The sequence below is a fragment of the Corvus moneduloides genome, chromosome 26 (assembly GCF_009650955.1).
Source record: "Corvus moneduloides isolate bCorMon1 chromosome 26, bCorMon1.pri, whole genome shotgun sequence".
NCBI lineage: Eukaryota > Metazoa > Chordata > Aves > Passeriformes > Corvidae > Corvus > Corvus moneduloides.
In genome coordinates, this window is record NC_045501.1 from 1,954,424 (window position 1) to 1,981,241 (window position 26,818).

General features: G+C 52.0%; 3 protein-coding genes, 1 long non-coding RNA gene and 12 other non-coding genes across 16 annotated transcripts in view; 2 read left to right on the plus strand and 14 right to left on the minus strand.

Annotated features, from left to right (window-relative positions):
* Nucleotides 1-261: 261 nt before the first annotated feature.
* CWC25 (CWC25 spliceosome associated protein homolog) lies at nucleotides 262-10,675 on the minus strand. Its single transcript, XM_032134254.1, has 10 exons — nucleotides 10,583-10,675; nucleotides 9,689-9,861; nucleotides 8,733-8,969; nucleotides 4,903-4,972; nucleotides 4,569-4,696; nucleotides 4,284-4,353; nucleotides 3,664-3,830; nucleotides 2,448-2,534; nucleotides 1,715-1,876; nucleotides 262-1,024 (listed from the first exon to the last, which is right to left on the minus strand). The coding sequence occupies exons 1-10, from the start codon at nucleotides 10,598-10,600 to the stop codon at nucleotides 910-912; spliced, it is 1,227 nt and encodes a 408-aa protein (XP_031990145.1). The 5' UTR covers nucleotides 10,601-10,675; the 3' UTR covers nucleotides 262-909.
* A 36-nt stretch (nucleotides 10,676-10,711) lies between these two features.
* On the plus strand, nucleotides 10,712-11,750 carry LOC116455913. Its single transcript, XR_004244490.1, has 2 exons — nucleotides 10,712-11,037; nucleotides 11,611-11,750. It is a non-coding gene; the product is annotated as an uncharacterized LOC116455913 (long non-coding RNA).
* A 191-nt stretch (nucleotides 11,751-11,941) lies between these two features.
* Nucleotides 11,942-12,013, minus strand: TRNAC-GCA. Its single transcript has one exon. It is a non-coding gene; the product is annotated as a tRNA-Cys (tRNA).
* A 410-nt stretch (nucleotides 12,014-12,423) lies between these two features.
* Nucleotides 12,424-12,495, minus strand: TRNAC-GCA. Its single transcript has one exon. It is a non-coding gene; the product is annotated as a tRNA-Cys (tRNA).
* Nucleotides 12,496-12,762: 267 nt separating this feature from the next.
* On the minus strand, nucleotides 12,763-12,834 carry TRNAC-GCA. Its single transcript has one exon. It is a non-coding gene; the product is annotated as a tRNA-Cys (tRNA).
* Nucleotides 12,835-13,216: 382 nt separating this feature from the next.
* On the minus strand, nucleotides 13,217-13,288 carry TRNAC-GCA. Its single transcript has one exon. It is a non-coding gene; the product is annotated as a tRNA-Cys (tRNA).
* A 397-nt stretch (nucleotides 13,289-13,685) lies between these two features.
* Nucleotides 13,686-13,757, minus strand: TRNAC-GCA. The gene has a single exon. It is a non-coding gene; the product is annotated as a tRNA-Cys (tRNA).
* A 356-nt stretch (nucleotides 13,758-14,113) lies between these two features.
* Nucleotides 14,114-14,185, minus strand: TRNAC-GCA. The gene has a single exon. It is a non-coding gene; the product is annotated as a tRNA-Cys (tRNA).
* A 371-nt stretch (nucleotides 14,186-14,556) lies between these two features.
* On the minus strand, nucleotides 14,557-14,628 carry TRNAC-GCA. Its single transcript has one exon. It is a non-coding gene; the product is annotated as a tRNA-Cys (tRNA).
* Nucleotides 14,629-15,849: 1,221 nt separating this feature from the next.
* On the minus strand, nucleotides 15,850-15,921 carry TRNAC-GCA. Its single transcript has one exon. It is a non-coding gene; the product is annotated as a tRNA-Cys (tRNA).
* Nucleotides 15,922-16,193: 272 nt separating this feature from the next.
* Nucleotides 16,194-16,265, minus strand: TRNAC-GCA. The gene has a single exon. It is a non-coding gene; the product is annotated as a tRNA-Cys (tRNA).
* A 2,153-nt stretch (nucleotides 16,266-18,418) lies between these two features.
* RPL23 (ribosomal protein L23) lies at nucleotides 18,419-20,703 on the minus strand. Its single transcript, XM_032134282.1, has 5 exons — nucleotides 20,616-20,703; nucleotides 20,299-20,382; nucleotides 19,832-19,960; nucleotides 18,908-19,021; nucleotides 18,419-18,570 (listed from the first exon to the last, which is right to left on the minus strand). Exons 1-5 carry the CDS (start codon nucleotides 20,626-20,628, stop codon nucleotides 18,488-18,490), a joined length of 423 nt encoding a protein of 140 aa, XP_031990173.1. The 5' UTR covers nucleotides 20,629-20,703; the 3' UTR covers nucleotides 18,419-18,487.
* On the minus strand, nucleotides 19,630-19,763 carry LOC116435430. Its single transcript, XR_004236782.1, has one exon. It is a non-coding gene; the product is annotated as a small nucleolar RNA SNORA21 (small nucleolar RNA).
* Nucleotides 20,704-20,851: 148 nt separating the features above from the next.
* On the minus strand, nucleotides 20,852-20,923 carry TRNAC-GCA. The gene has a single exon. It is a non-coding gene; the product is annotated as a tRNA-Cys (tRNA).
* Nucleotides 20,924-21,137: 214 nt separating this feature from the next.
* TRNAC-GCA lies at nucleotides 21,138-21,209 on the minus strand. Its single transcript has one exon. It is a non-coding gene; the product is annotated as a tRNA-Cys (tRNA).
* Nucleotides 21,210-21,498: 289 nt separating this feature from the next.
* LASP1 (LIM and SH3 protein 1) overlaps nucleotides 21,499-26,818 on the plus strand; it is a 31,935-nt gene continuing 26,615 nt past the window's right edge. Inside the window, exons 1-2 of the mRNA XM_032134270.1 lie at nucleotides 21,499-21,669; nucleotides 26,420-26,514. Coding sequence (XP_031990161.1) covers nucleotides 21,601-21,669; nucleotides 26,420-26,514 — 164 coding nt within the window. The 5' untranslated portion in view covers nucleotides 21,499-21,600. The remainder of the gene's footprint in view (nucleotides 21,670-26,419; nucleotides 26,515-26,818) is intronic.

The following is a 26,818-nucleotide window of genomic DNA, read 5'->3' on the forward strand; positions in this document are numbered from 1 at the left end:
CAATCAGCAGCGAGGCGGCTGGAATTATGAATGGGCTGTTACACACGTCACGCGCTGCCATTTAAAGGGCCCGCGGCTGCGCGGGGACCCCGCCGGGACCCTCGGGGAGCCCTCCGGCACCGGGACGCGTCCTGCGGGCTGCAGACACCCGAGAAGGGGCTGCTGCAGCCTCCCGAACCCTCACCAACCCTTCCCTCCCGCAGCCAATTCATCCCTGCCCCTCCCACCCACCCCCCGCCAGAGCCACAAAGGACATTTAACAAACGGCAGTGAAGTTTCTTAATTAAAAAGGCAAAATAAATCTACACTGCTGTACATATACACATTACTTACATTACAAAATCCCAGAGAAATATTTGCTGTCAGCTACGCGCTCTGCTCATTTCATTTTCCCCCCCCTCAGAAACGGCTTCTTTTGGGTCAAAGATCAGTGAAATCTGTGAGCCACCAAAGGCCAGCCACAGCCGGCCTGGCCACCACCACAGAGTGAGGCGTGGATGCCAACGGTGGCAGTGTGCAACAGGGCTCATGTGGTTCTATCAAATCCCACGGAATTCCCTCACATGTGGAGCGGTTCTGCTCTGGATTTTAAGGATTAACAAAAATAGGTCTTCAGCTCTGGCATGTGAAAGCAGGGACGAGCCGGCACGATTTGGTAAGAAATGTACAAAAGTGGTACCAGTCAGGGTGGGGAGCGAAGGAGAACTTCTGGCAACACGCTAAAAATGGAACCCAAAGGCTCACGAGGCCTCCAGCAAAGGCCCCAAAGCCCCAAGTCCTGAAGGCTCCCAGGGCTCAGCTCAGGGATTCGGCGCCTCTCTGGGAGCTGGGAAGTGTTCCTGGAGAGCTCTCACCTTTGGGAACAAGTGTCCACGGAACTCCTGCCCTGGGGCAGAGGCAGGACAAGTTTCACCTCTGCATAAAGTTTTTTTCCAAGGCAGCAGGAGTCCTCTGCAGGGAGTGGATGTTGCGCTTCACCCGATCCTCCAGGGTGGAGGTGGAGGCACTCTCCAGCTTCAAACGGCTGCAGGGAACAGAACCAGAGAGAGAAATCAGAACTCTGAGACTGAAGGAGAGCAGGTTTAGATTCCAGACTGGATATTGGGAAGGAATTCCTCCCTGGGAAGGTGGAATGGATTTCCCAGAGCAGCTGTGGCTGCCCCTGGATCCCTGGCAGTGCCCAAGGCTGGGCTGGACATTGGGGCTGGGAGCAGCCTGGGACAGTGGGACAAAGGCAGGGAATGGGAATGGATGGGATTTTAGGTCCCTTCCAAACCAAATCATTCCACAAAGCTGTGATTTTGTGATCCCACCTCTGGGCAGCTTCAGGGCTTTGCCTGCCACGAGCACAAGGGATTAAGTTGCCACCTGTGCTCAGAAATGGTTTCATTGTCAAACACAACTTTCAGTCCCACAGCCTCACAGGGACTTGCAGACCTCAAACTGCTACAAGCTCCTAAACCCACACCATTTCTATAAAACACTCCCAGGGTGGCAAAACATCACCAATGCCCAGCTCGAGTCTGACTCCCAATTGGGAATCACCAAACTTTGGGTTAAGAAGCAAATTTGGGCATAGCAGACATCACCAGTTCTGTAGGACACATGGGAGATGGATCTCATTCCATGACCTGAACCATCCCAGACACTGAGGCCATCCCTCAGAAGCTCTGGCCTGGATTCCCTTCGGATGAGGAGGTGGTAAAAGACTCACTGGAAGAATTTCCCATCTCTGGTGTCGAGTTTCTCCAGCTCCCGCTCCAGCTCCTCCTCCTTCCGGTGCTTCCTGAGGTTGTTTGCTCTCTCCTCTTCCCTCCACTTGGCGTTTTCCATCATTTCCTGCCGTTTTCGCTCCAGTTCCTCTGGAGAGATCTTTCTGTTTGGGTGGCAAACACCACTGCTGTGAATCAGCAGCACGCTGGGCCCCGCTCCCCTCACCTTCTGTTCCTCAGGATCGTGGAATTGTTAAGGTTGGAAAAGGTTTACATCAAGCAAAGATGATTCAAAACGCCCCAATTTAGTGGGATTTAACAGAGTTTTGGTTTTGGCAGCCAATCAGCAAAGCTTGTAAGGACATTTTTAAATATCCCACCTCCCCCACATCCCAGCAAAAACCTCTTTTCTCCCTCTGATTTAATTGATCTCCAAGGTGCTGCTGTCAGGATCCTTTATTCCTGATGCCAGTGGAATAGAACCTCCTCATTAACACTCCACGAGGCAAAGAATTCCCACTCCTGCCCTGCAGGAAAACCAGCACCCACACGGATGGGTTTGGGAAGGTGTCCCCAAGGTGCCAACCAGCAGCCCAGCAGCACCAAAGGGAGCCCTTGGGGACCCCTCTGTGTGATTTTCTGGATATTCCACCTGCCCCACTCCAGTCACCAGAGGAAAATGGGGTTCCCAGGTGCCCCCCAGGTGTCCCTCCCCAAGGACAGGGCCCCACTGACCTGGTGTAGCCCGGAGGGTGCTGGCGCCGGTAGCTCCTTTTGGGGGAAGGGCTCCTGGCTCTGCTCTTCTCCGACCAACTGCTGTGTCTGCAACCCCAAAACAGCCTTCATTAGCACCAAAACCCACATTTTATCACGTTTCTAAACTTCCCCTGGGGTTTTTGAATACATTCTCAGGCCGAGGTTATCTCCCCACAGCTGCAGGGTCGTTACCTGGCCACTTTGAAAACAAATCCTACTGACTCTTGTAGGAACCCAGAGTGCCAAGAATATTTCTCGGCCTGTTTTTAAGGGTTTTTAGCCCCCTGGACAACACTGGTATAGCTTTAAACCTTGGAAAAAATTACCAACAGTCAGACAACAACTAGAAAATACAGTGGTGTGAATTAGGTGATAGACTACGATGTAAGATTGTCACAGGGTGAAAAATTTAGAGGTTTTGGGCTTCTCTTTGTAGCAAATAGGTAAGAGTAAAAAAGATCAAAATGGAGGATTGTTGTTGTTCTCTAGACCTTCTTCTCCTTCTTCTACCACTCCATATTTTGCAGTAAAAGTAGTTTGGATTGATTGGATAGAAAATTCCACAGTTCCTGCCCGTGTTACTGAATAATTGGTAAGAAAGTCAAAATAATGTACGTTTTTAGTAACTATTGGTTAAAATGTCTTTAAAAGGCTGTGTAAATCTTGATAATTAGTCTCTCTCGCTCTCACTCCTACTTTTCCTCCTTCTGTGCTGTACCTGGGTCACGCTGGTGGCTCGGTTCCTCTGATAAGACTCAATAAACAACTCTCTGGAAGCATTGGAACTACAGAAGACGTCTCGCTTTATCTTTTAAACTCCTTGCAAGGACTTTCAGCAAATTCTCTCCCATCAGGAGAGACTCGATTTATGGCACGATAAAAGTGTCAACTCTCAATAAACTCTGAATTCGCTTTTTAATTATTGCATCGGCAAACAACGAATTCCAGCTTTTATTCTTTTATCTGTACTTAAGAAAGATAATTGAATCAGCCTAAAGAGAACTGGGAGCCCAAATAAAGCCCAGCCACCTCCAGGGTGTGACTGGAGAGAGTGTCCCCAGTAAAAAGGGGGATTTTCCCCTCCTGGAGCAGCTCCTGCCTTTACACCCAGGGCAGGACAGTGGGAGATGGGATAACAGGGATTGGATTCCAGGGAATTCCTGTGGTTTCCCACACCCAGGTGAGCCCCACTCACTGTTTGCTGTGCTTGGAAGGAGATCCTGAGCCTCTCTCGGAATTCCTCTTGCTGGAATGTCTCTGGGGAGAGCGGGATGGGCTCCGGGAGCGCTCCCGGTGCTTGTGGGGGGCCCGGTCCTGGCCGGGGGAGCTCCGGGAGCGGTGGCTCTGCTCGGAATCTCTCACCTGGAATTCAGAGGGAGCTGCTGAGAACAGAAGGGTGGGAGCAGAGCTCACACAGGGCAGAGAGGACGAGGTTTGGGGTTGGGTCATGGCTGAGGGAAGGAATTCTTCCCTGGGATGGATTTCCCAGAGAAGCTGGGGCTGCCCCTGGATCCCTGGGAAGTGTCTGAGGCAGGGACAGGGCTGGGAGCAGCCTGGGACTGTGGGAGGTGTCCCTGGATGGGCTTTAACGTCCAACTCATTCCACGATTCCATGGATAATGAAGAGCATCTAAACAAACCTTACCCCGAATTCCGAGCTGAAGTCCCACCAAGGTGTGAATAATTTTAATTTCAAGGCTTAGATGGCTCCAAATTGAATCTCAAATGTATTAAATCGTGTCCCACTCATAATCCTCTTCCCAAAACTCCTGGTTTTCCCCACCTCAGGGCACTGAGGGTGTGATACACACGTACCTGCAAGCCATATCCTGGGATTTTGGAAGGAGCAGGCTTCCAGGAGGAATTGTCCACCCTCTTCTGAGCCCTAAAAAGAACCCCAATCCCTTTTGAAGCAGGTGAATCCCAAGAACACATCCATTTTTCACCATTCCATTATTTTTACGACACAACAACGATGCAAAACCAACGAAGCAACAGCACAGAAACACCTAATTAAGCATTTAATTAGAAAGGCAAGCCTCAAAAGCTGAAAGCCAACCCCAAACGGAGGTGGTTTGGCTGTAGAACTTTTAAACTCACTTATTTCTGCTCCTCTCCTCCTCAGTGCTGGAGCTGTCGCTGCTGGAGCTGCGCCGTCGATGCTTCTTGTGCTTCTTCTTCTTCTCCTTCTTCTTCCTCTTCTCCTTTTTATCCAAACTGTTCTGCAGCTGCAGAGCAAAAAGAATTCCCTCAGTATCATCCCCCATTCAGAATCCCAGGGAAAACCACAGAATTCCCTGTGGAAAAGCTCCTGGGAGCAAAGCTGAGCCGTTTAAGGAGATTTTCCTCTCCAATTCGAGGAGCTGAAGGCAGCAAAAAGAGCTCAGCTCATAAAAATTGGGATTTCTGCTCCTCCCCCCTGGCACACACCTACCAATGCTTTGATTTTCTTCATTTTCACCGGATTGTTCAAAACTTCTCTTTTCTTCTCCTCCTCCCTCTTCCTAAAGCAGGAAAAAAAAAATAAGGAATAACTCAGTCTTTTGAAACAGCTCCAACCGAGGCATTTTCATGGGGAGAAAGCATCAAGTGCAAGCTCCAAAAACACAGAAAGCAGGAAAAAAGAGAAATGGTGGGAATTTAGCGAAATTTAGCAAACCAGGGACAAGTGGCCTTTCCTGCTTCTTTTAAGATGAGCACAAGGAGGATTTGTTTCAAAGATAAATATCCTCATAAAAATGTAAATAAATATATTGATAGAAATGTAAATAAATATCTTGATAAAGTGCAAATAAATATCTTGATAGAAGTGTAAATAAATATCCATTAAAAATATAAATAAATATTTTTATAAAATCTAAATAAATATCTTCATAAAGTGTAAATAAATCTTTATAAAGTGTAAATAAATCTTTATAAAGTGTAAATATCTTGATAGAAATGTAAATAAATATTTTTATAAAATGTGAATAAATATCTTTGTAAAGTGTAAATAAATCTTTATAAAGTGTAAACAAATATATTCATAAAGTGTAAACAAATATCTTCATAAAGTGTAAATAAATATCTTCATAAAATGCAAATAAATATCTTTATAAAATGCAAATAATTATCTTTATGAAATACAAATATCTTGATAGAAATGTAAATAAATATTTTTATAAAATGTGAATAAATAACTTTATAAAGTGCAAGTAAATACCTTTAAAAAGTGTAAATAAATACCTTTATAAAATGTAAATAAATATCTTCATAAAGTGTAAATAAATACCTTTATAAAGTGTAAATAAATATCTTCATAAACTGTAAATAAATACCTTTATAAAGTGTAAATAAATATCTTCATAAAGTGTAAATAAATATCTTTATGAAGTGTAAATAAATATCTTTATAAAATGTAAATAAGTATTTTTAAAAATGTAAATAAATATCTTTATAAAATGTGAATAAATATCCATATAAAAATGTAAATAAATATTTTTAAAATGTAAATAAATATCTTTATAAAATGCAAAAAAAAATCCATATAAAAATGTAAAAGCCATTTCTAAAAATTCCCAAACATTTCTAAGCTGAAAGACGTTTATAAAATGTATAAAGATGTAAAAAAAGTCTCCATGACTTCATGACATTCAGAAATATCTTTGCAAAAGTGCAAAGACAGAAAAATTTAGAGACATTTGTCATTTTAAGGATGTTTAAAGAAGGTTTTTGCATTGTTTACAAGAGAAATGCCTTTATAAAAACGTGAAGGTATTCATGGAAATGTACAGCCAGACCTTTATAAAAACTTCATAAACATCAAATTTAGCAATTGGAAAACACTTTAAAAATGCCTCCACACTGTTTGTAAGAGAAACATCCTGACAAGCATGTAAAGGCATTAATAAAAGTAGAAATAAAAGAGAAATAAATGGATTTAGCATTGAGAGCACAGACATTCCGAATCCTGAAGAAATGTATGAAGTTTATAAATTTAAGGGTCTAAAAAAAAGTTTTTACTCTGTTTACAAGAGAAGTATCTCTATAAAATGCAGAGATATTTTAAAATTTATAGGTTTTTATAGAGATTTTTATCAATTTTAAGCTCTTTATCAAATGCATCATTTAAAGACCTGGAAAAAACATCTTTATAAGTAAATATCTTTATAAAAATACACAGGTATTTACAAAGTTTTACAGACTTTTACAATCGTATTTCTAAACCTGTAAATTTAAAGGTGCAAAAAAAAGTTTTTACTCTGTTTACAAGGGAAATATCTCTATAAAATGCAGAGATATTTTAAAATTTATAGGTTTTTATAGAGATTTTTATCAATTTTAAGCTCTTTATCAAACGTATCATTTAAAGACCTGGAAAAAAAGTCTTTACAAGTAAATATCTTTATAAAAATACAAAGATATTTATAGTTTTACAGACTTTTACCCACACATTTCTAACCCTGTAAATTTAAAGGTGCAAAAAAAAGTCTTTACTCTGTTTACAAGGAAATATCTCTATAAAATGCAAAGATTTGTAAAATTTAGAGGTTTTTATAGAGGTTTTTATCAATTTTAAGCTCTTTATCAAATGTATCATTTAAAGACCTGGAAAAAACATCTTTATAAGTAAATATCTTTATAAAAACACGAAGGTATTTATGTAGAGATACCCAAATTTCAATGTAGAGATGCCTACATTTAAATTTATATAGGCATATAAATTTAAATGTATAGATCTATAAATTAAAATGTGTATATGTAAAAATTTAATTGTGTATATAAAAATCTAAATGTGCATATAAAAATCTAAATGTGCATATATATAAATTTAAATGTGTATATATAAGTTTAAATGTGTATATATAAATCTAAATGTGTATATATAAATTTAAATGGGTATAGATATAAATTTAATTGTGTATATATATAAATTTGTGTATACATATAAATTTAAATGTATATACATAAAAATATAAATGTATAGATATAAATTTAATTGTATACATAAATATAAATGTGTATATATATAAAGTTAATTGTATATATAAATATAAATGTATGTATGTAAATTTAAATGTACAGATATACAAACTTGAATTTATAGACATATAAATTTAAATATATAGACATGCAAATTTAAATATACAGACATATAAATTGAAATGTATAGACCTATAAACTTAAATGTCTATATAATATATATAAACTATATATATAAAATATACATATACTATATACATGTAATATATATAAATAATATAGATAGATAAATTTAACTGTAGAGGCATATAAATTTAACTGTCTAAGCATACAAATTTAAATGTAGAGATAAAGAATTTTAACTGTATAGACATATAAATTTAACTGTATGTATATATAAATGTAAATGTACAGATATATAAATTTAACTGTATAGACACATAAATTTAAATGTGCAGACACACTAATTTAACTGTATAGACACAAATTTAAATGTACAGATAAAGAAATTTAACTGTATATCATGTAAATTTAACTGCATGTGTATATAAATATAAATGTACAGATAAATTTAAATGTATAGACATGTAAATTTAACTGTATAGACACACAAATTTAAATGTATAGACACACAAACTTAAATGTACAGATAAATTTAACTGTATAGACATGTAAATTTAACTGCATGTATATATAAATGTAAATGTACAGATAAATAAGTTTAAATATATACATATATAAATGTAAATGTATAGGTATATAAATGTAAATGTACACGTATATAAATGTAAAAGTGCACATACATAAATGCAAATATACATGAATATACATAGATATATAAATGTAAATATACAGCTATATAAATGTAAATACACAGCTATATAAATGTAAATATACAGATATCTAAGTGTAAAAGTACACGTATATAACTATAAATGTACAGATATATAAATTTAAATATACACATATATAAGTGTAAATGTACAGATATATAAATGTAAATATACAGATATATAAATGTAAAACTGCACATATATAAAAATGTAAATATACGGATATATAAATGTAAAAGTGCACATATATAAATGTAAATGTACAGATATATAAATTTAAATATACACATATATAAGTGTAAATATACAGATGTATAAGTGTAAATACACAGATCCATAAATGTAAATGCACAGATCCATAAATCCGAAGCTGCCTATAAAACATACCCCCCAAAACCAGCTACAGGACACCTTCCAGTGCCCCCACCCCCCCCAGCCCAGCTCCGTGCCCCCCGAGCCCCCAGCCCACCTGATCATGAAGAGCGGATCCTCCCGGATTTTGTTGGCCATGTCCAGCACGGAGTTGGCCCCGGATCTGGCGAAGATGGAGCCGGGCAGCAGCCCGGTGCCGCCGGAGCAGCCGGCCTCCTTGTCCTCCACCTTGTCCAGGATGAACTTGTCCACGGGGCGCCCCAGCAGGTATTCCTCCCTGTTCACCATCCCCCCGGGGCCCTGGTACATCCACTCCAGCTTCTCCTCCCTCTTCCTGTGCCAAACAAAGCCTGGGGCTCGTCCTGGCACTTTGGAGCTTTGTTGGAAGGCTCAGGGAGGGGAGCGAGAATGTTTCGGTGTTGGAGCTGTTGGGGTGAGGCCAGAGGAGGCCAAAAAATGGGATCAGAGGGATGGGGCTCCTCTGCTGGGAGAGTTGGGATTGTTCAGCGTGGGGAAGCTTCGGGGTGACCTGACTGGGGCCTTTCAGTGCCTGAAGGGGCTACAGGAAAGCTGGAGAGGGATGGAGTGCCAGGACAAGGGGGAATGGCTTTGAACGGCTTTGACAGAGGGCAGGGTTAGGTGGGACAGTGGGACAGCTCTGGCTGCCCCTGGATCCCTGGCAGCGTCCAAGGCCAAGCTGGAGCACCCTGGGGGAGTGGGAGGTGTCCCTGCCCATGGCAGGGGTGGCACTGGCTGGGCTTTGAGGTCCCTTCCACCCCAACCCCATTCCCTGAGCAGCAGAGCCACTGAGCCCACGGCTCCCCCAGGGGCACGAGGCAGCACCACCCCAGGCAGTGGCAGCCCCAGAGCAGGGCCCGGGCTGGCTGTCCCTCGGTTGTCCCTGGGGCTGTCCCCGGGGCTGTCCCTGGGCTGTCCCCGTGCTGCCCCCTGTTCCCTCCCCGGTGCTCTCCCCACTGCTGTCCCCTCTGCTCTCCCTGTGCTGTCCCTGCTCTCTCCCCGGTGCTGTCCCCGCCGGTGCTGGCCCCGGCTCACCGCACGGTGCCCATGTCCTCGGCGTAGCGCTGCATCTCCTCCCGCGCCCGCTCCTCCTGCAGCTCCCGCTGCAGCTCCTCGATCTTCCTCCTCTCGGCCTCATGCTTCTGCTCCGCCTTCCACACCTTCTCCACATTGCGCAGCGTCTGCGGGTGCCAGCTCTTCTTCAGGTTCTGCGGGGAGAGGGGATCGGCACCGGGATCGTCAGCGGGATCGGCACCGGGATCACCACCGGGATCGGCACCGGGATCGTCAGCGGGATCGGCACCGGGATCGGCACCGAGGTGCCGGGGCAGGGCCCAGCCCGCCCACACCGGGAGCCAGTCCCGGAGAACGGGGAGCCGCACATCCCTCCCCTGCAGCCCCCTCAGCACCGCCCGAGCCCTCTCAGTGCCCCCTCAGCCCCCCACGACCCCTCCTCAGAGTCCCTCCCCCGCTGAGACCCCTCTCGGCCCCTCCACATCCCCCTCTCAGCCCTCCCGACCCCTCTCGGTCTCCCCTCAGACCCCGGTACCCCCTCCCGGCCCCTCTCAGCCCGCACCGAGCTCCCCTCAGACACCCGCGATCCCTCTCACCTCCCCACTTCCCCTCCGCCCCCCCCGGCCCCTCTCCCTCCCCGTCACTCCCCCAACCCCCCTCAGGCTCGCCAGCCCCCTCTCACTCCCCCGGAGCACCCCCAGACCACCCGACCCCTTTGATCCCCCTCCCGGTTCCACTCAGCCCCCTCAGGGCCCCTCAGTCCCCTCTCATCCCCCAGTTCCCCTCAGCTCCCCCAGCCCCTTTTATTCCCCTCCCGCTTCCCCTCAGCCTCCCCTGCCCCCTTCATGCTCCCCCGGGCCCTCCCATCCGCCCCGGTTCCCCTCATTCCCTCTCTCGGTCCCGCTCCCCCCTCACCAGGTCTCCCCCCCCCATCGCGGCCGCCGGCCGATCACGTCCCCCGCCGCTACCGGGACAGGAAATGCGTCATCACCCCGCGCCACCGCTTGTGTTTCCGCGCGGCTTCAACTCTGTGCGTCACTTCCGGCGCGCCCCGGAGGCGGCTGGGAAGATGGCGGCGCTCATGAGGAGCGGTGCGGGAGGAGGAGGGAGAGAAAGAACCGCTGGGGAGGTCCTTCAGCACCGCGCCTGGGGGTGTTTTCATTCCGTTCCAGAATGGTTTGGGGGGGAAGGGACCTAAGCATCCATTCCCACCCCTTGCCATGGACAGGGACACCTTCCATTCTCCCGGGTTGCTCCCAAGCCCCGTCCAGCCCGGCCTTGGCCACTTCCAGGGATTTAAGACAAGATCTGAGCCTGTTTCAAATGAGGCTGGTGGCCGCAGTCCCAAAGAAACGCCTGGAAATTGCGAAGTGAGTAATTCCAAAGGCACCTAAAGCCGTGGGACAGCTCTGTCTGGCTGCTCTCGTTGCAGTAACGCGCGGAGGGGACGGTCCGTGCCTCTGGCTCAAACTTTTGGTGCCAAAGGGCTCCGGCCCAGAGTTCAGTGATGCACAACCTGCCCCGAGGCGGTTCTGTCACCTCCGGTGGTGCCCGGGCTGGGTCAGAACCTGTGACCTCCCAGTCTGCGGTGGCGTAGAAACGAGGATCTCCTGTGTCGGGGCGGGTCAGAGCTGGCGATTTCTCAGGCCAGAACCGGTGATCTGGCGATCAAGTTTGGGACTTGTGATCTCCCGGGACAGAACCGGCGATCCCCCGGGCTAGAACCGGTGACTTCGCGGTGGAGCCAGGGCGGGTTCGAACCCGTGACCTCGCGGTCCCCAGCCCGCCGCGCTGCCCCCGAGCCACCCTTCCCCCGCCGCCCCCCGCGCCCCCCCCAGCCCCGCGCCCGGGGCGTGGCTCAGGGGCAGTGCTGCCGCCTGCGGGGCCTCGGGTCACAAGTTCGAGCCCCAGGGGCACCCAGATAATGACCTGTGCCATTCCAGCTCCCCAACCGGACTGACCTGGACCTCACAGCCTGGAGGAAACAGCTCAGCACAGCTCATGACTTCTAGAGACGCATGATACACCTGATTCACTGCTTAAATTAAGGGTAATTGCTCCAACAGGAAAAACTCGGGCAGCAGCTGCTGAGTTGAGCTCGTTTGTGTGGACGTGCAGAACTCAGGGGAGCAGGGGAGAACGTGTCCGAGTGTGATTTCGGTCTTGGCAAAAGGTCATCGAGTGATTTCCAAGAGCTCAGAGGGGTAAGAAAGGTTCTCCGTGCTCTGTGTGTGAGGAGGTTCTGGAGGAAAAAGGGTGAAAAAGCAGCAAGAGAGGGGGCACCTGGAGTTGAACCAGGGACCTCTTGATCTGCAGTCAAATGCTCTACCACTGAGCTATACCCCCCTGGGACACCTCCTGCACCAGGGACATTTAAAAACATTTCTTGGCAAAGGGACAACTTTGGCTCTCTGGGGCTTGGATTCCTTTCCTCGACACCGCCCTGAGCGCTCTCATGGGCCTGCCAAAGGTACGGGGAGTGAAACGGGACAGGTGGTGGTAAAAAAGGATAAATTCAGGCAGTTCTGATGCCTGCAGAGAATTAAGAACAGACAAACCCCACACAAGCAGTGAGTGGTGCTCACCCAGAGCACAACCCCTGCGCTTCCCCAGCGCTCAGGGCCGCAGATCCTCAGATTCTGGAGCTCTGAACCAATGCTGAGCACACACAACGAGCTCACAGATCCAGCAAGAGCTCTCCACGTGTTTTTCTGTGGAAGATTTGGGCAAAAGGAAGGTGGAAGGAGGAGAAAAGGAGGGGGCACCTGGAGTTGAACCAGGGACCTCTTGATCTGCAGTCAAATGCTCTACCACTGAGCTATACCCCCTGTGCCAAGGCCTGGAAAAAGAGCAATAAAATCCCTTAGACCCAGCTCAGGTTTTATCCCCACTGCAGCTGAATGTCCCAGCCAGCCCCACACAGAAATAAATGTTGTGTCTTGGCCTTGTCACTGCCCCAGAGGTTGGATTCCTGCAGGATTTTTCTAGTGGAATGCTCAGTTTTTAATCTCGCAGCTCCCAGCCCTGCTGCTGTGCGGGCATGGACGCTGTGGGGATAAAAAAAGGAGGAATCCTCCTTTTTTTTGAGGAAAAAGAGGGGGCACCTGGAGTTGAACCAGGGACCTCTTGATCTGCAGTCAAATGCTCTCCCACTGAGCTATACCCCCCTGGCACACCTGGAATCATTCCTAAAAACCCAGGTTTTTCTCTCTGTGGGTTGGATCCTTTTACCTGACAGGTCCCTGTACCTGCCACAGGCTGTGGAGGGAGTGTGAGGTGATAAATGATGGGAATTCTGAGGAATTTTGGGAATTCTGAGGAATTCTGGGAAACGGTGGCTACAGAGAATTCAGAACAGGGAAAGGCACGTGCAGACAGTGGTTCCTCACCCAGAGCACAACCCCTGCGCTCTTCCGGGGCCTTGGTGCTCCCACTGAAGCGCCCACCCCACATTCCTGCCCAGCACAACCTCCCACATCCCACAGCAGCTTCCTGACCTTCCAGTGGGAGATTTGGGCAAAAGGAAGAGGGGAAAAAAAAGAGGGAAAGAGGGGGCACCTGGAGTTGAACCAGGGACCTCTTGATCTGCAGTCAAATGCTCTACCACTGAGCTATACCCCCCTGGGACACCTCCTGCGCCAGGGACATTTAAAAACATTTCTTGGCAAAGGGACAACTTTGGCTCTCCGGGGCTTGGATTCCTTTCCTCGACACTGCCCTGAGCGCTTTCATGGGCCTGCCAAAGGTACGGGGAGTGAAACGGGACAGGTGGTGGTAAAAAAGGATAAATTCAGGCAGTTCTGATGCCTGCAGAGAATTAAGAATGGACAATCCCCACCCAGGCAGTGAGTGGTGCTCACCCAGAGCACAACCCCTGCGCTTCCCCAGCGCTCAGGGCCGCAGTTCCTCGGATTCTGGAGCTCTGAACCAACACTGAGCGCACAGAACGAGCTCAGAGCTCTCTGTGGTTTTTCTGTGGCAAATTTTTGGAAAAGGAAGGTGGAAGGAGGAGAAAAGGAGGGGGCACCTGGAGTTGAACCAGGGACCTCTTGATCTGCAGTCAAATGCTCTCCCACTGAGCTATACCCCCCTGGGCCAGTGCAGCAACATTTAAAAACATTTATTTGAAAAGTAACAAGTTTTTCTGTCCGTAGGATGGTTTCCATTAATTGAGGGCTCCCTGTGCACCTTGGTGTGCCTGGAAAAGGGAGAGAAATGCCATAAATTAGGAGAAAAATGACTACAGAGAAAACCACACGCAGGCAGTGAGTGGTGCTCACCCTGAGAACGACCCCTGCGCTTTCCCAACAGTCAGAGCCACAAACTCAACAAGTCCAAACTTGACTTGGTTCCAACCAAGAACAAACTCACAAGGTCCAAACAGAGCTCTCCAACTTCTTTCTGGGAAAGGTTTGGGCAAAAGGAAGGTTGAAGGAAGAGGAAAATAGGGGGCACCTGGAGTTGAACCAGGGACCTCTTGATCTGCAGTCAAATGCTCTACCACTGAGCTACACCCCCTGTTTGTGCCCTGGCACCCCCCTCACAAAATAAAGCAGTTAAAAGATGCTCTTCCTGAATCCCTGAGTTCTCTGTTCCTGAGGAATTGGCTCCTGCTGCAGAACCTGCAGGGCTGCAGACGCTGAGTCCCTGCACTTCCACACAGGGCCAGACGACCTTGGCCCAGTTCCTCCCCAGTTCCCTCCCTTCCCAATCCCAGTCCAGCCCCCGGAGCGCTCTGAGCTGCTGCGGAGCCTCTGGCATTTTCCCTTCGCTTCCATCCTTGACTGCAACAGGGAAAAGAACAAACAGGAAAGGAGGCCGAGCTGCTGTTCCTCGTTTGCCTTCCGGTGACCAAACCCCCCGAAATCGCCAGGGAAAAGCAGCAAAATAGGGGGCACCTGGAGTTGAACCAGGGACCTCTTGATCTGCAGTCAAATGCTCTACCACTGAGCTATACCCCCCTGGGGCAGGGCCTGTGCCAGGGAAGTTTAAAAACGTTTCTTGGGAAAAGGAGAAGCTTTTCTGCCTGTGGGTTGGAGCCCGGTGTCCCTGACAAAGGTACGGGCAGTGAAATGGGACAAAAGATGGCAAACAGGATTCCTTTTGTTCCATTTCCCAGCCCTGATCCCATCCGGGATATTCCTCGTTCCATGGCCTGGCTGGATCCAGTTCAGGTTTCCTCCCATTCTGTATTCTGGCCATTATCCAGTCCGGGTTTTCCTCCATTCCAGATCTCAGCCCTGATCCAGTCCGGGTTTTTCTCCGTTCCAGATCTCAGCCCTGATCCAGTCCGCGTTTTCCTCTGTTCCGTATCCCACTGTAATCCAGTCCGCGTTTTCCTCCATTCCGTATCCCACTCTGATCCAGTCCGCGTTTTCCCCCATTCCGTATCCCACTGTAATCCAGTCCAGGTTTTCATCCGTTCCGTATCCCACTCTGATCCAGTCCGGGTTTTCCCCCATTCCATATCCCACTCTGATCCAGTCCGTGTTTTCCTCCATTCCGTATCCCACTGTAATCCAGTCTGGACTTTCCTCCATTCCGTATCCCACTGTGATCCAGTCCGGACTTTCCTCCATTCCATATCCCACTGTAATCCAGTCTGGACTTTCCTCCATTCCGTATCCCACTGTAATTCAGTCTGGACTTTCCCCCATTCCATATCCCACTCTGATCCAGTCCGCGTTTTCCCCCATTCCATATCCCACTCTGATCCAGTCCGCGTTTTCCCCCATTCCATATCCCACTGTAATCCAGTCTGGACTTTCCTCCATTCCGTATCCCACTCTGATCCAGTCCCGGTTTTCATCCATTCCAGATCTCAGCCTTGATCCAGTCCGGGTTTTCCCCCATTCCGTATCCCACTGTGATCCAGTCCCGGTTTTCCCCCATTCCGGATTCCAGCCCGGATCCCGGCTCAGTTTTTCCCCATTCCAGGGAATTTCTCCCTCCCGGGAATGAACCGCAGAGGGAGGCTCAGACAGTGACGAGTTCCTGTGAGCGCTTCCTCACCCAGAGCACAACCCCTGCGCTCTTCCAGGCCCTTGGTGCTCCCACCGAAGCTCCCACCCCACATTCCCTGCCCAGCACAACCTCCCGCATCCCACAGCAGCTTCCCGACCTTCCAGGGGAAGGATTTGGGCAGAAGGGGGGTTGGAGGAAGAGGAAAAGGAGGAGAAAAGAGGGGGCACCTGGAGTTGAACCAGGGACCTCTTGATCTGCAGTCAAATGCTCTACCACTGAGCTATACCCCCTGCTCTCCATGGACATTCCCAGCCGGAATCTCCGTGCTCATCACCATCCCAGCAAATCTCTGCTAATTAATCCCGGGACAAAATCCAGATCCTCCTGAAATCCTCCTCCTTTTCCTCACCACGGCCCCCCGATGCTGCTCTGACCTGCTGGGAATCAGCTGCTCCCCCCTGGCCAGCAAACCCCGCATGGGGCCTACGCACAGCTTAGGGGGGAAAACGTGGGAATTAGGGGCTCCCCACCACATTTTTGGGGATAAAAAGAAGGAAAAGAGAGGGGGCACCCGGATTTGAACCGGGGACCTCTTGATCTGCAGTCAAATGCTCTGCCCCTGAGCTATACCCCCACCTGGGCACAACAGCCAGGTGAGCTCCTTGTGGCCACTGACGTGGCTCTGTCACATTCCAGAGCTGGCCAGCCACACTCCGGCCGCTCCCAGCCCTGCCTGGCACACCCAGCCCTCCCTCACTGCCCTCCAACCCCACCCCGGGGCTCTCACCGTGCTCCGGGTAAGGCAGGTACTGAATTCCCACCTGATTCCCTCTAAAACATCCCAAATGTGAACAAGGGAAAGGAACCTTCCCAGCACCGACTCCAAAATGTCACCTCAGGCTCTTGGCTGCGTCTCTGTTTGGTCTCAGGGTGTGCCCAGCCTGGCTCTGGAATTACTGCCACGGCCTCTGGGACACCAAAAATCCCCCCCAAAATGTTTCATCCAGCTCTGGGGCCGTGGAAAAAGTCCTCACGAACCAGATTTTAAAACAGATCGGCAAGAGCAGCTTTATTGGGGTGGTTCCTTACACGAAGCAGGCCCCTGCACCTCTGGAATGACGGGCCCTGCTTGGGAAGACAGAGATCCCCTTCAGCTGCAGGTTTGGAATGTTGGGATCACAACCAGAGCAGCGCTGTGCCCTTCCAGGGGCTCCAGGGAAAGATCCACGAGCTCCGAAACCCTGTGGAAAACAGAGTGAGTGACCCTCAGGACGTGCAATTCCTCGGCCAAGTCTCCTGCTGGTGCCTGTGCCCACCTCTGGGGTATCCAGAAATCCATCGGGAATGGTCAGAGAGGTTGGAGAACACCTCACAAAGCAGGGCCAGGGCTTTGTCCAGCCTTCGCTGGGGCTGTGCTGCTGAATGCCAGAGCTGTCGCTGCCTTCCCCGCTGCGGGAACAAGCGGCACTAAAGGCATCAGGAATGACACTAAAGGCATCAGGAATGGCACTAAAGGCATCAGGAATGGCACAGAACCACCAGGGATGGCACAGAACCATCAGGGATGGCACAGAACCATCAGGGATGACACTAAAGGCATCAGGAATGGCACTAAAGGCATCAGGAATGACACAGAACCATCAGGGATGGCACAGAACCATCAGGAATGACACTAAAGGCATCAGAAATGGCACAGAAACATCAGGGATGGCACAGAACCATCAGGGATGACACTAAAGGCATCAGGAATGGCACTAAAGGCATCAGGAATGGCACAGAACCATCAGGGATGGCACAGAACCATCAGGAATGACACTAAAGGCATCAGAAATGGCACAGAAACATCAGGGATGGCACAGAACCATCAGGGATGGCACAGCAGCATCAGGGATGGCACTAAAGCCATCAGGAATGGCACAGAAACATCAGGAATGGCACTAAAGCCATCAGGAATGGCACAGAACCATCAGGGATGGCACAGAACCATCAGGGATGGCACTAAAGGCACCAGGAATGGCACAGAACCATCAGGAATCTCCAGAAGTGCAGCAGGGACCAGCTCAGTGCCAGAACTGCAGTGCTGGGGGCACCCCCTTGGTTTGGGGTCAGGGATGGCACCAGGGCCCCAAAACCAGGGCGAAGCCACCCCCTTGTCACCTGTGGGCCCAGGGGTGAGGCTCCCCCGAGCCCGTGGGCCAGGAGAACACAGCTCCCACCCAAACCATTCCTTGTTCTACAAACACCAGGAGAACCACGCAGAGCTTCCCAGAGAGCCCCAGCTCTTCCCTGGACATCCCTTCCCACTCTGCTCCTGGAGGTTCTGAGCTCATCCCGAGCTGATCCCGAGCTGATCCCGGCTCTCCAGGTGCCAGCTGGCACCCAGGGTTCAGCTCCGGCCACTCCTCAGGTGACAGCAGTGGCCTCCCCGTGTCCCCATCACGGGCCCAGGGACATTCCTCAGCTCCCTCTGTCCAGCTCAGCTCCAGGCACTGTTTCACTCTACACCGTTAAATTGCCCATTCCACAAGAAAATTCCGGGAATTCTCCAATTCTGGGAGCTCCAGCAGCAAGGCAGAGCTGCCACAGACTCTTCCCAGCTCCCATCAGAGAAGGGATCAACTCAGGATCACTGAAATTTGAGCCATTCCAGGTATTTTTCAGGAAGCTGCCTGAAAAACAGAACTATTCAATCCCCCAATCCCATTTTCCTGCTGGAGCGCACACGGAGCGCCATAAAAAGTTTCCCACCATGATCCTGCTCCTTTTTGGCAAGAACAACACCACGGAGTTGGTACAAGGAGTTTTATTTTGTGTCCCTGGCCAGGGGCAGGATCAGGATCGGGATCAGGATGGGGATCAGGCGATGCTCCCGGCGTTGGAGGCGATCCTGGGCCACAGATCCGCACATTCCTTGGCCACGGGGCCTGTGATGGCCGAGCCTGGAAAACAGGGACAACACCACAGGGTTAGTTCCTCCCTGAGAGGCTGGGATGAATTCCCAGAGCAGCTGTGGCTGCCCCTGGATCCATGGAAGTGCTGGATGGAGCTTGGAGCAGCCTGGGATAGGGGAAGATGGCCCTGCCCACGGGAACGGATGGCATTTAAGGTCCTCCCAACCCAAATCAGGCTGGAATTCTGTGATTTAGAGGTCTCAGATGGTTCAGGGCAGCATTTCCCGCTCCCAATCCCACTCTGGATCCTTTCCCCCAGCCCAGCTCAGCCCCGTGGCGCTGCCAACCCGCCGTGTTCCCAGTGGGATGCAATTCCCGTGCTCACCTTTCATCTCCCCTTTGTTGTTTACAATCACTCCTGCGTTGTCCTCGAAGTACAGGAACACCCCATCTTTCCTCCTGTAGGATTTCCGCTGCCGGATCACCACCGCTGGATGGACTGGGGAGAGAAAGCACCACAGGCATCAGGATAAACACACATTCCAGAAGAGATCCCACAGGAATCAAACCCAAGGCACAGATTTGAGGCGGTTTTTGTTTTGCACCTCTTGTTTGTGGGGTTTCACCATGGAAAATTACAGTTTGTAGTCAAGGGTCCCCTTAAAACTGACCAGGAAACACCTGCAGCTGCACCCACGCTTGGAAAATCCAAGGTTTTCCCACTTTCCCACCTTCAGTTTGAAATAAATTATTCATTCACAAACAATATTCAGCAAAACTCCTCTGGAGCAGGAGCAAACCCATGGCAGGGGGTGGAACTGGATGGGATTTAAGGTCCCTTAATCATTCCACGGTTCCATAACCTTTAATTTTACAGATCCCTATGACATCACTCCTCCTTTACTGATGGGACACCTGGACTCAGGGAAGAAATTCCTCCCTGGAATGGGTTTCCCAGAGAAGCTGTGGCTGCCCCGGGACACCTGGAAGTGTCCCAGGCCAGGCTGGATGGGGCTTGGAGCACGCTGGGATAGGGGAAACGTGTTCCTGCCCACGGATGAGCTTTAAGGTCCCTTCCCCCCCAGGCCATTCCATGATTCCCAGACCCGATGTCCCACCACTGATTGAAATCAACAGCACCAGGAGCTGCCACTTCACCCAAAAGCGGCGTCTTTGCTCTGCCCTTCCACGACAACTCCCTGGGCCACGGCACGGACCCAACGAGTGCTTTAGAGAAGGGGGGGGTGACTCTGCAGGGACTCTGTGCCCCGTTCCCACGGCATTTCGGGACAGCAGTGGTGCCACTCACCCTTCTTCCGCAGCTCCGGCTTGCCCTTCTTCACCGTGGCCATCACCATGTCACCCACGCCGGCCGCCGGCAGCCGGTTCAGGCGGCCCTTGATGCCCTTCACGGAGATGATGTAGAGGTTCTTGGCCCCTGCGGAGAGCGGCGGCGCCGCCGTTATCCCGGGATGGCCGGGAGCAGCACCGCCGTTCTCCCGGGATGGCCGGGAGCAGCACCGCCGTTCTCCCGGGATGGCCGGGAGCAGCACCGCCGTTCTCCCGGGGTGGCCAGGGACAGCTTCCCGTGTCCCCCTGCAGGGACACCCAATAGCGCTGCCGCTGCCACCGGCACAGCGAGAGCTTTGAGAAGGAAATCTGGGGCTCGCGATTTCATTGAACACCTCGCCCTACGCGTTCCTCCCGGGGCTCTTTCTCCGCCAGTCCCCGGGGGTCTCCTCCCCGCTGCCCCCGCGGTTCCAGCCCCGCACTCACCGGTGTTGTCGGCGCAGTTGATCACAGCCCCCACCGGGAGACCCAGGGAGATGCGGAACTTGGCCCCGGACGAACCTCCGCGTCCTGCGGGTCGAGAAGAGCGTTAAGACCCCGGTACCGCCTCACGAAGCGGCCGCGGTCGGCGCGAAGCAGGCCCCGCAGCCCCGGGGAGGGCGGCGGTGACATCGCCCGCGACATCCGCTCCCGCCCGGGCTCAGACACCTCTCCCCGATTCCCCGCTGCGCCGGGACGGCCACGGGGCCACCGGATGGCGGCGGATGGAACCGGATGGCGGCGGAGAGCGGCGCCGACCTCACCTCGCTTCGACATCTTGGCGCCGGAAGAGGCGGCGGATGTCACGTGACGCGCCCGCCCCGCCTCGCCGCGCGCGCGCGCGGCGCCCCCTAGCGGCGGCGGGAAACGCGACACCCCCTCACCGATACCGGGAGCACCGGGAGCACCGGGAGCACCGGGAGGGGACGGAAAGAGCAACCGGGAGTAATTCGGGTGAGGAAACTTTGGGTAAACGGACAAAAAAAAAAAAAGCAAAACAAGGGGGCACCCGGATTTGAACCGGGGACCTCTTGATCTGCAGTCAAATGCTCTGCCACTGAGCTATACCCCCACTGCTGCCAACCAACCGCTAGGTGTCCCTTTACCCTTCACTCCACGCCTGCGCAGTTCCCGTTCCACGCGCGGACGCCGCGGGTCGCGGCGTCCGCGCGTGGAACGGGGACTGCGCGCGCGTGCAAATGCGACGCTCCCGCCTCAACCCCACCCCCCCGAAAAACCGCCAAAAAACCAAAAAAAATGGGAAAAAACCTTAAAATCACACCGCGAGGGGGCACCCGGATTTGAACCAGGGACCTCTTGATCTGCAGTCAAATGCTCTACCACTGAGCTATACCCCCGTTCGCCGCGCTGTTCACCGAGCGCTCCACTCTACCCCCGCCGCGGGCCCAAAGATCTCCGGTTCGAATCCCGCCGCGCCCTCAATGCAAATTTCTTGCGGTTTTTTCGCTGTTTTTAGCCTTTTTTAGGGCTTTTTCAGCTCAGCGCCGCGCTCCTAGAGGGTACATCCCCTTCGCACGCGTGTTACGTGTACGCGCAAGCGTAGGTGACCGCCCCGCCCCCGCGGTCCCTCCCACTTTTCCTTTTTCCCCACCTCCTCCTCCCCCTTCCCGACTATTTAAAGTCGCGACATCGCGGGCGGCGGCTCAGTGGAAGAAGAAGGAGCAGCAGCGGCGGTAGAGGAGGGTGGGAGTGATTTCTTTTTCCCCTCTCCACGCGAGTTTTTCAGCCATGAATCCCAACTGTGCGCGCTGCGGGAAGATCGTGTATCCCACGGAGAAGGTGAACTGCTTGGATAAGGTGAGTTCCGGAGGGTCGCACGTGGGGAGTGGGGACAAGGATTTGGGATTTTTTTCCCATGGGATCGCCTCTGGATGCCATGAGTTCCCCCCTTGCCCCACCGGGGGTTTTTTCCATGGATTCCCGTTGTCTTGGGGGGGGGGGGGGGTCTCCCGCACTCTTCCAGCCCCCCGCGGGTGGCACTTCCTTGTGGACACGGCTCTCCCTCCGCCCTTTTCCCGGGAATATTTCCACGCTTCCCACTCGAAACCACCCCCTTTTTTCTCGGGAACCAGGCTGAATCCCCTCGCGGTGGGACCCCATTGTCCCGTGGCTCCTTCCAGCTCTGGGGGACTCCAGGGAATGTGGTTCCCTCCCACCCCCCACTTCCCAGGGATCTCTCCACACTTCCCAACCCCCTTTTTCCCGGGGGTATTTCCACGCTGCCCACGCGTGTCCCGAGGGTCCCACGAGCCCCCGGTGTCCCGAGGGAGGGGACAGGGACGGAGCTCTTTTCCCGGGGGGCTCCGGCTGCGTCCCCAGCTTATCCTTCCATATGAAATATTTCGATTTATTTCAATCTCTCCGATTCCAAGGCAGCACATCCGTGTGGAGGCCCAAGGAAAGCAACAGTTAACGCTTCCCTGAAACCGGGAACCTCATCTGGTTTCCATTATCCAGCTTTTTCCCCGTGTCTTTTTTTTCTGGTTTTTTCAAATCTTCCATCCCAATTGATACTTCCCTGTTCCAAAATCCCATCCCTCCACTCTGGGGCTGTCTCTCTTCACCTGGAGTGTCCCCCTTTTTTTAAATTTATTTCTTTTGGAATATTTTCCCCTCAAAACCAAAGCTCTGGAGGAACCTGGTGGTGGGGTCTCCATTCCCGGTGCTGTTCCCATGGGATTTACTTTCCTCTGGAGCCACTCTCCTCCCCCTCCTCTCCCAGGCTTCTGGGACAACCAGTTTAGGGACTAAAAAAAGTAACTGGGAGAACGCTCCGCTCTCCAGCGGCATTCCTGAGCTCCGGCAGACCCTGTTGCTCGCATTTTTAAGGGATGAGGCTTCTTCCTGAGGCTGGGAATGGCTCGGAGCTGAACTATCACCCCCGAGTCCTGGGATGTGGGGGCACTGAGTGGCTCTGGGAGCCACCAGGAGCTGCAGGATTTCGGGATTGGGGATAATAGGAAGGGGAAAAGGGGATTGGGGATATTTGGAAGGGAAAGGGGGTGTTGGGATTGGGGGTAATAGGAAGGGAAGGAGGGTTCTGGGATTGGGGATAAGTGGAAGCGGGGCTCTGGGGTTGAGGATAATGGGAAGGGAAAAGAGGTGCTGGGATTTGGGCTAACTGGAAGAGAAGGGGAGTGTCGGGATTGAGGCTGATTGGGAGGGAAGGGGGATCCCAGGATTGCGGATAAGGGGCAGGGAAGGGGGGCCTGACCCGTCGCTCCCCCGTGCTCAGGCTCTGCCCGGGCCCTGTGCCCTGGGAGCCGGGAGCCCCAGCAGACGATGGTGGATTCCAGCTGTCGGGAGCAGCCAGGAGCCCTCAGTCACCATCTTGTCCTCCTCGGGCTCCTCACCTACTTCCTCTTCCTAAAAACCATGGCACAGCGGGCTCGTGGCGCGGCTCACCCCGCCCTGAGAGCGCCTCCGGCTCCCGTTTCACCGGAGAGCTGCCCCACTTCCCATAAAACGCTCGGAGTGACTCTGGCCCCGCTTTTCCCGGAGCGGAGTCCGAAGGGCAGCCGGGGCGCGTTCGCAGGAGTTGTTCGGGGAGGGGACAGCCACAGCCTTGGGGTGCCTGGGATGTGCCCACTTTGCCCCTGGAACCAGGGAAAGTCCGCTTCCCGTCGGGATTTATGGAAAACTCGCCGCTTTAGCGGGAGTGGGAGCGCCTGCCCACGGCGCTGACCTGGCGCTTGCCCCTTGCCCTGGCCCGAGTGGCTTTGGGGACACTGCTGTCCCTGCCCCCACGGGGACGGGGCCGCTGCTGGCTCTGGTTTCCGCTGGGGAAGTGACACCCGGAGCAGCTGCGGAACCTGCAGAGGGCTGGGTTGGGCTCAGCCTGAGCTGCACAGGGCCCTGAGCCTCACCCAGGGTTTGTGTCCAGCCCAGGGTGTTGTCCTGGAATCCTGGGGTCTCTGCTGGTGCCTGCTCCAGGTGTGGCGTTTGGAGCTTTGGAAGCAAGATCCTTTCCCCCGCTGGGATGAATGCGTTGGGAAGATCAGGAGACATTGGATTTTGTCCTAAATTAGCCAGGATGTTCCCTGGGCTTACAGGTGTTCCAGGTGTGGAGCAAAGGCTTTGCCTGGTGGGACCCAGAGCAGCTGTGGCTGCCCCTGGATCTCTGGAAATGTCCCAGGCCAGGCTGGACAGGGCTTGGAGCAGCCTGGGCTAGTGGGAGGTGTCCCTGCCCATGGCAGGAGTGGAACTGGATGGGCTTTAAGGTCCTTCCCACCCAAACCTTTCCATGATCCTATAAACAGGTGCCACCACTGCGGCTCTGAGCTCTGTCCCCACTCTGCTGGGAGTGAAAGTTGCTCCAAGGGCTCCATCGCTGCTGCTCTGTGCTCCCCATCCTGGCCAGCCTGCAGGGATGTGGGATCACCTGAGATCCCCTCCAGGCCCTTGGAGCGCTCCAGGCTCGGAATTGGGAAGCACAGGGCGTTCGTGCTCCTCTGAAACCCCGTTTGGAGCCTGTCCTCCTTCTCCACAGCAGAGTTTCTGGAACTGAAATAACTCCTGGTCCCCTGTGTCCGGTCGTGCTCCAGCCTCCTTTTAGTGCTGCCGTAGATTTTTGTGGATCCAGCGTTAATTCCATCGGTGTGAGGCAAAGTGCAGTGGCAGCGAGGCTTGAGGACAGGGAAAAGCGCTCCGTGGGCATCCCAGCTCCCTGCCCGGGCTGCAGAGAGCCTCGGGAAGAGCCTCAGGCTGGGAATGCCGCTGCTGAGCAATTCCTGATGGGAAGTGGGGCGGGAATGTGCTGGGAATGGGAGCAGAGCCTGCCTGGGAGTGTTGCCCTGCTGTGGGCTGCCGTGGCAGGCGGGCAGCTGGCAGTGCCCAATCCTCCTGGGAGCTGGGAGATTCCTTGAGGAGAAGGCTCTGGAATGGTGCTGGCTGCAGATCGACGGTGGCATCACTGGCGGCTCGGAAAGGGCCCTTCATCCCCTGTAACAGCCTGGCACTTCCAACCAGCCCAGAAAACTTGGGATCCATCCAGCTGCTGGAGCCCAAAAGCTGGGAAGGGTGAAAACCACCCTGGGAAGGGATGGAGGAGCAAAACCCCTCCGGCTGGAGGAACTGGTGTGAGCAGAGGGGAGGAACAAATCCATTGCTCAGAGCGATTGAAAGGAGGAAAAATTGTCCCCTCCCGGGCTGAGTCACGTCGCCAGAGCCTGGCAGTGTTTGTGTGCGGGGTGTGGCGCCAGGGGAGGTGGCAGCAGGGCTTGGCTCCCTGTGGGAACACAATCCAGGCCGGCTTGGAGTGGGGAATTGGCTTCTTGAGTGTCTTAAGGTGGAAATTCCAGCGAGAAGCGGCAGCTGGGTGCCCTGAGTTTGCTGCTTGAGTGTTACAGGCCTGGGTGTCGCACCTGCCTGGCCTCTAATTAGTGCTTGCAGCTGCTAATTGGGCTTTTGGCGGGGTTTTCTCTGATTTTTTGGGGGGGTTTGGGAGCTGAGGGGGTTACCCTAGGGCTGACCTGGAGTGAGCAGACCCAGCTTTGAGGGAGTGAAGGTGTTGCCCCAGGTGGTGCTTTCCCTGTTTCCTGCTCCAGCTCAGCCCAGGAGGAAGCCCCAGGAAATTCCCATTCTGGGCTGAGCCCTGGGAATTCACACCAGATCCCTCAAATCCCCATGGAAACACAGAGTCTGGACATTGGGGTCTGGCAGGACGTTGGACTTGGTCCGTGCGGGGCTGAGCAGCCTCAGAATCACGAAATCAGGATCGTTTTGGTTGGAAAAGATGCCCAAGATCATCGAATCCAACGTTTAATTCCTCGGAAGCAGCTCTGAGCTGTTCTCCTCGGGCTCCTCCCAGCCTGGGGGCCAGCCCAGTGCCAAGTGGGAATCATTCCTTTAATAAGAGCAGCCCTAAAAAAGAACCTTAAACTGCTCCTTTAGGGTTTGTTGGGTGTCACAGCCCGGGCTGTGGGGTCACGGGCTGGATTTTGGGGCTGGATCTTTCACCTTGGATCCGTGTCTGCTTCCCATGAGAACCTTTTCCTGCTTGGCTTGTGCAGCCTCACCTGACCTGCTCTTCTGGCTGGCAGCGGGCAAAGAGCAGCAGAAAGGAACAAAAATCCCCCAAAGCAGCAGCTTTGAAGCCTTGAAGTGCAGCAGTTCCCTCTGCCGAGGTGCCCCTCGTGCTGAAGGAGCTTCTCCCATCCATGAATTCCTGGAGCTCTGGAAGTGGGATCCTTCCCCCCTGCTGGGCTCAATGTGTTGGGAAGATGAGGAGAGATCGGATTTTAGGATCAGAGGGATCTGCTGTTCCTGGGTTTGGGGTTGGGGTTGTTTCCCTTTAGGATCAGAGGGATCTGCTGTTCCTCGGTTTGGGGTTGGGGTTGTTTCCCTTTAGGATCAGAGGGATCTGCTGTTCAGGATTTTAGCCTGAATTAGCCAGGCTATTCCCTGGTTTAGCTCCAGGTTTTCCTGGCATCACAGGTGCCACCGCTGCCATCCCGGGAGCAGCTGGGTGGGAATTGCAGGATTCCAGCGGGGATTCCAGCCTGATTTTGGGATCGCTGGCGCTGATGGTTGTCGGTCTGTGTTGCAGTTCTGGCACAAATCGTGTTTCCACTGCGAGACCTGCAAGATGACGCTCAACATGAAGAACTACAAGGGCTACGAGAAGAAGCCGTACTGCAACGCGTGAGTCCCTGCTCCGGAGGCGCCTGCCGTGGGATTTCTGTGGGATTTCCTGGCTGTTCCTCTCTCGGACACCAAGAAATGGGTGGTGTGGGGCACCCCGAGCTCTGCAGGAGCTCCCTCGCTGCTGCTCTGCGGGGTTTTGGGGAGGGAGGTAAAGCCTTGGCTGGAAAAGTCTCAGCTCCAGTTAATGCTGGTGTTAAACCAGGGTTACATCCACAGTTAATACTGGTGTTAAACCAGTTCATTCTGGTGTTAAACCAGTGTTATGCCGTAGTTAACGCTGGTGTTAAACTAGGGATCACAT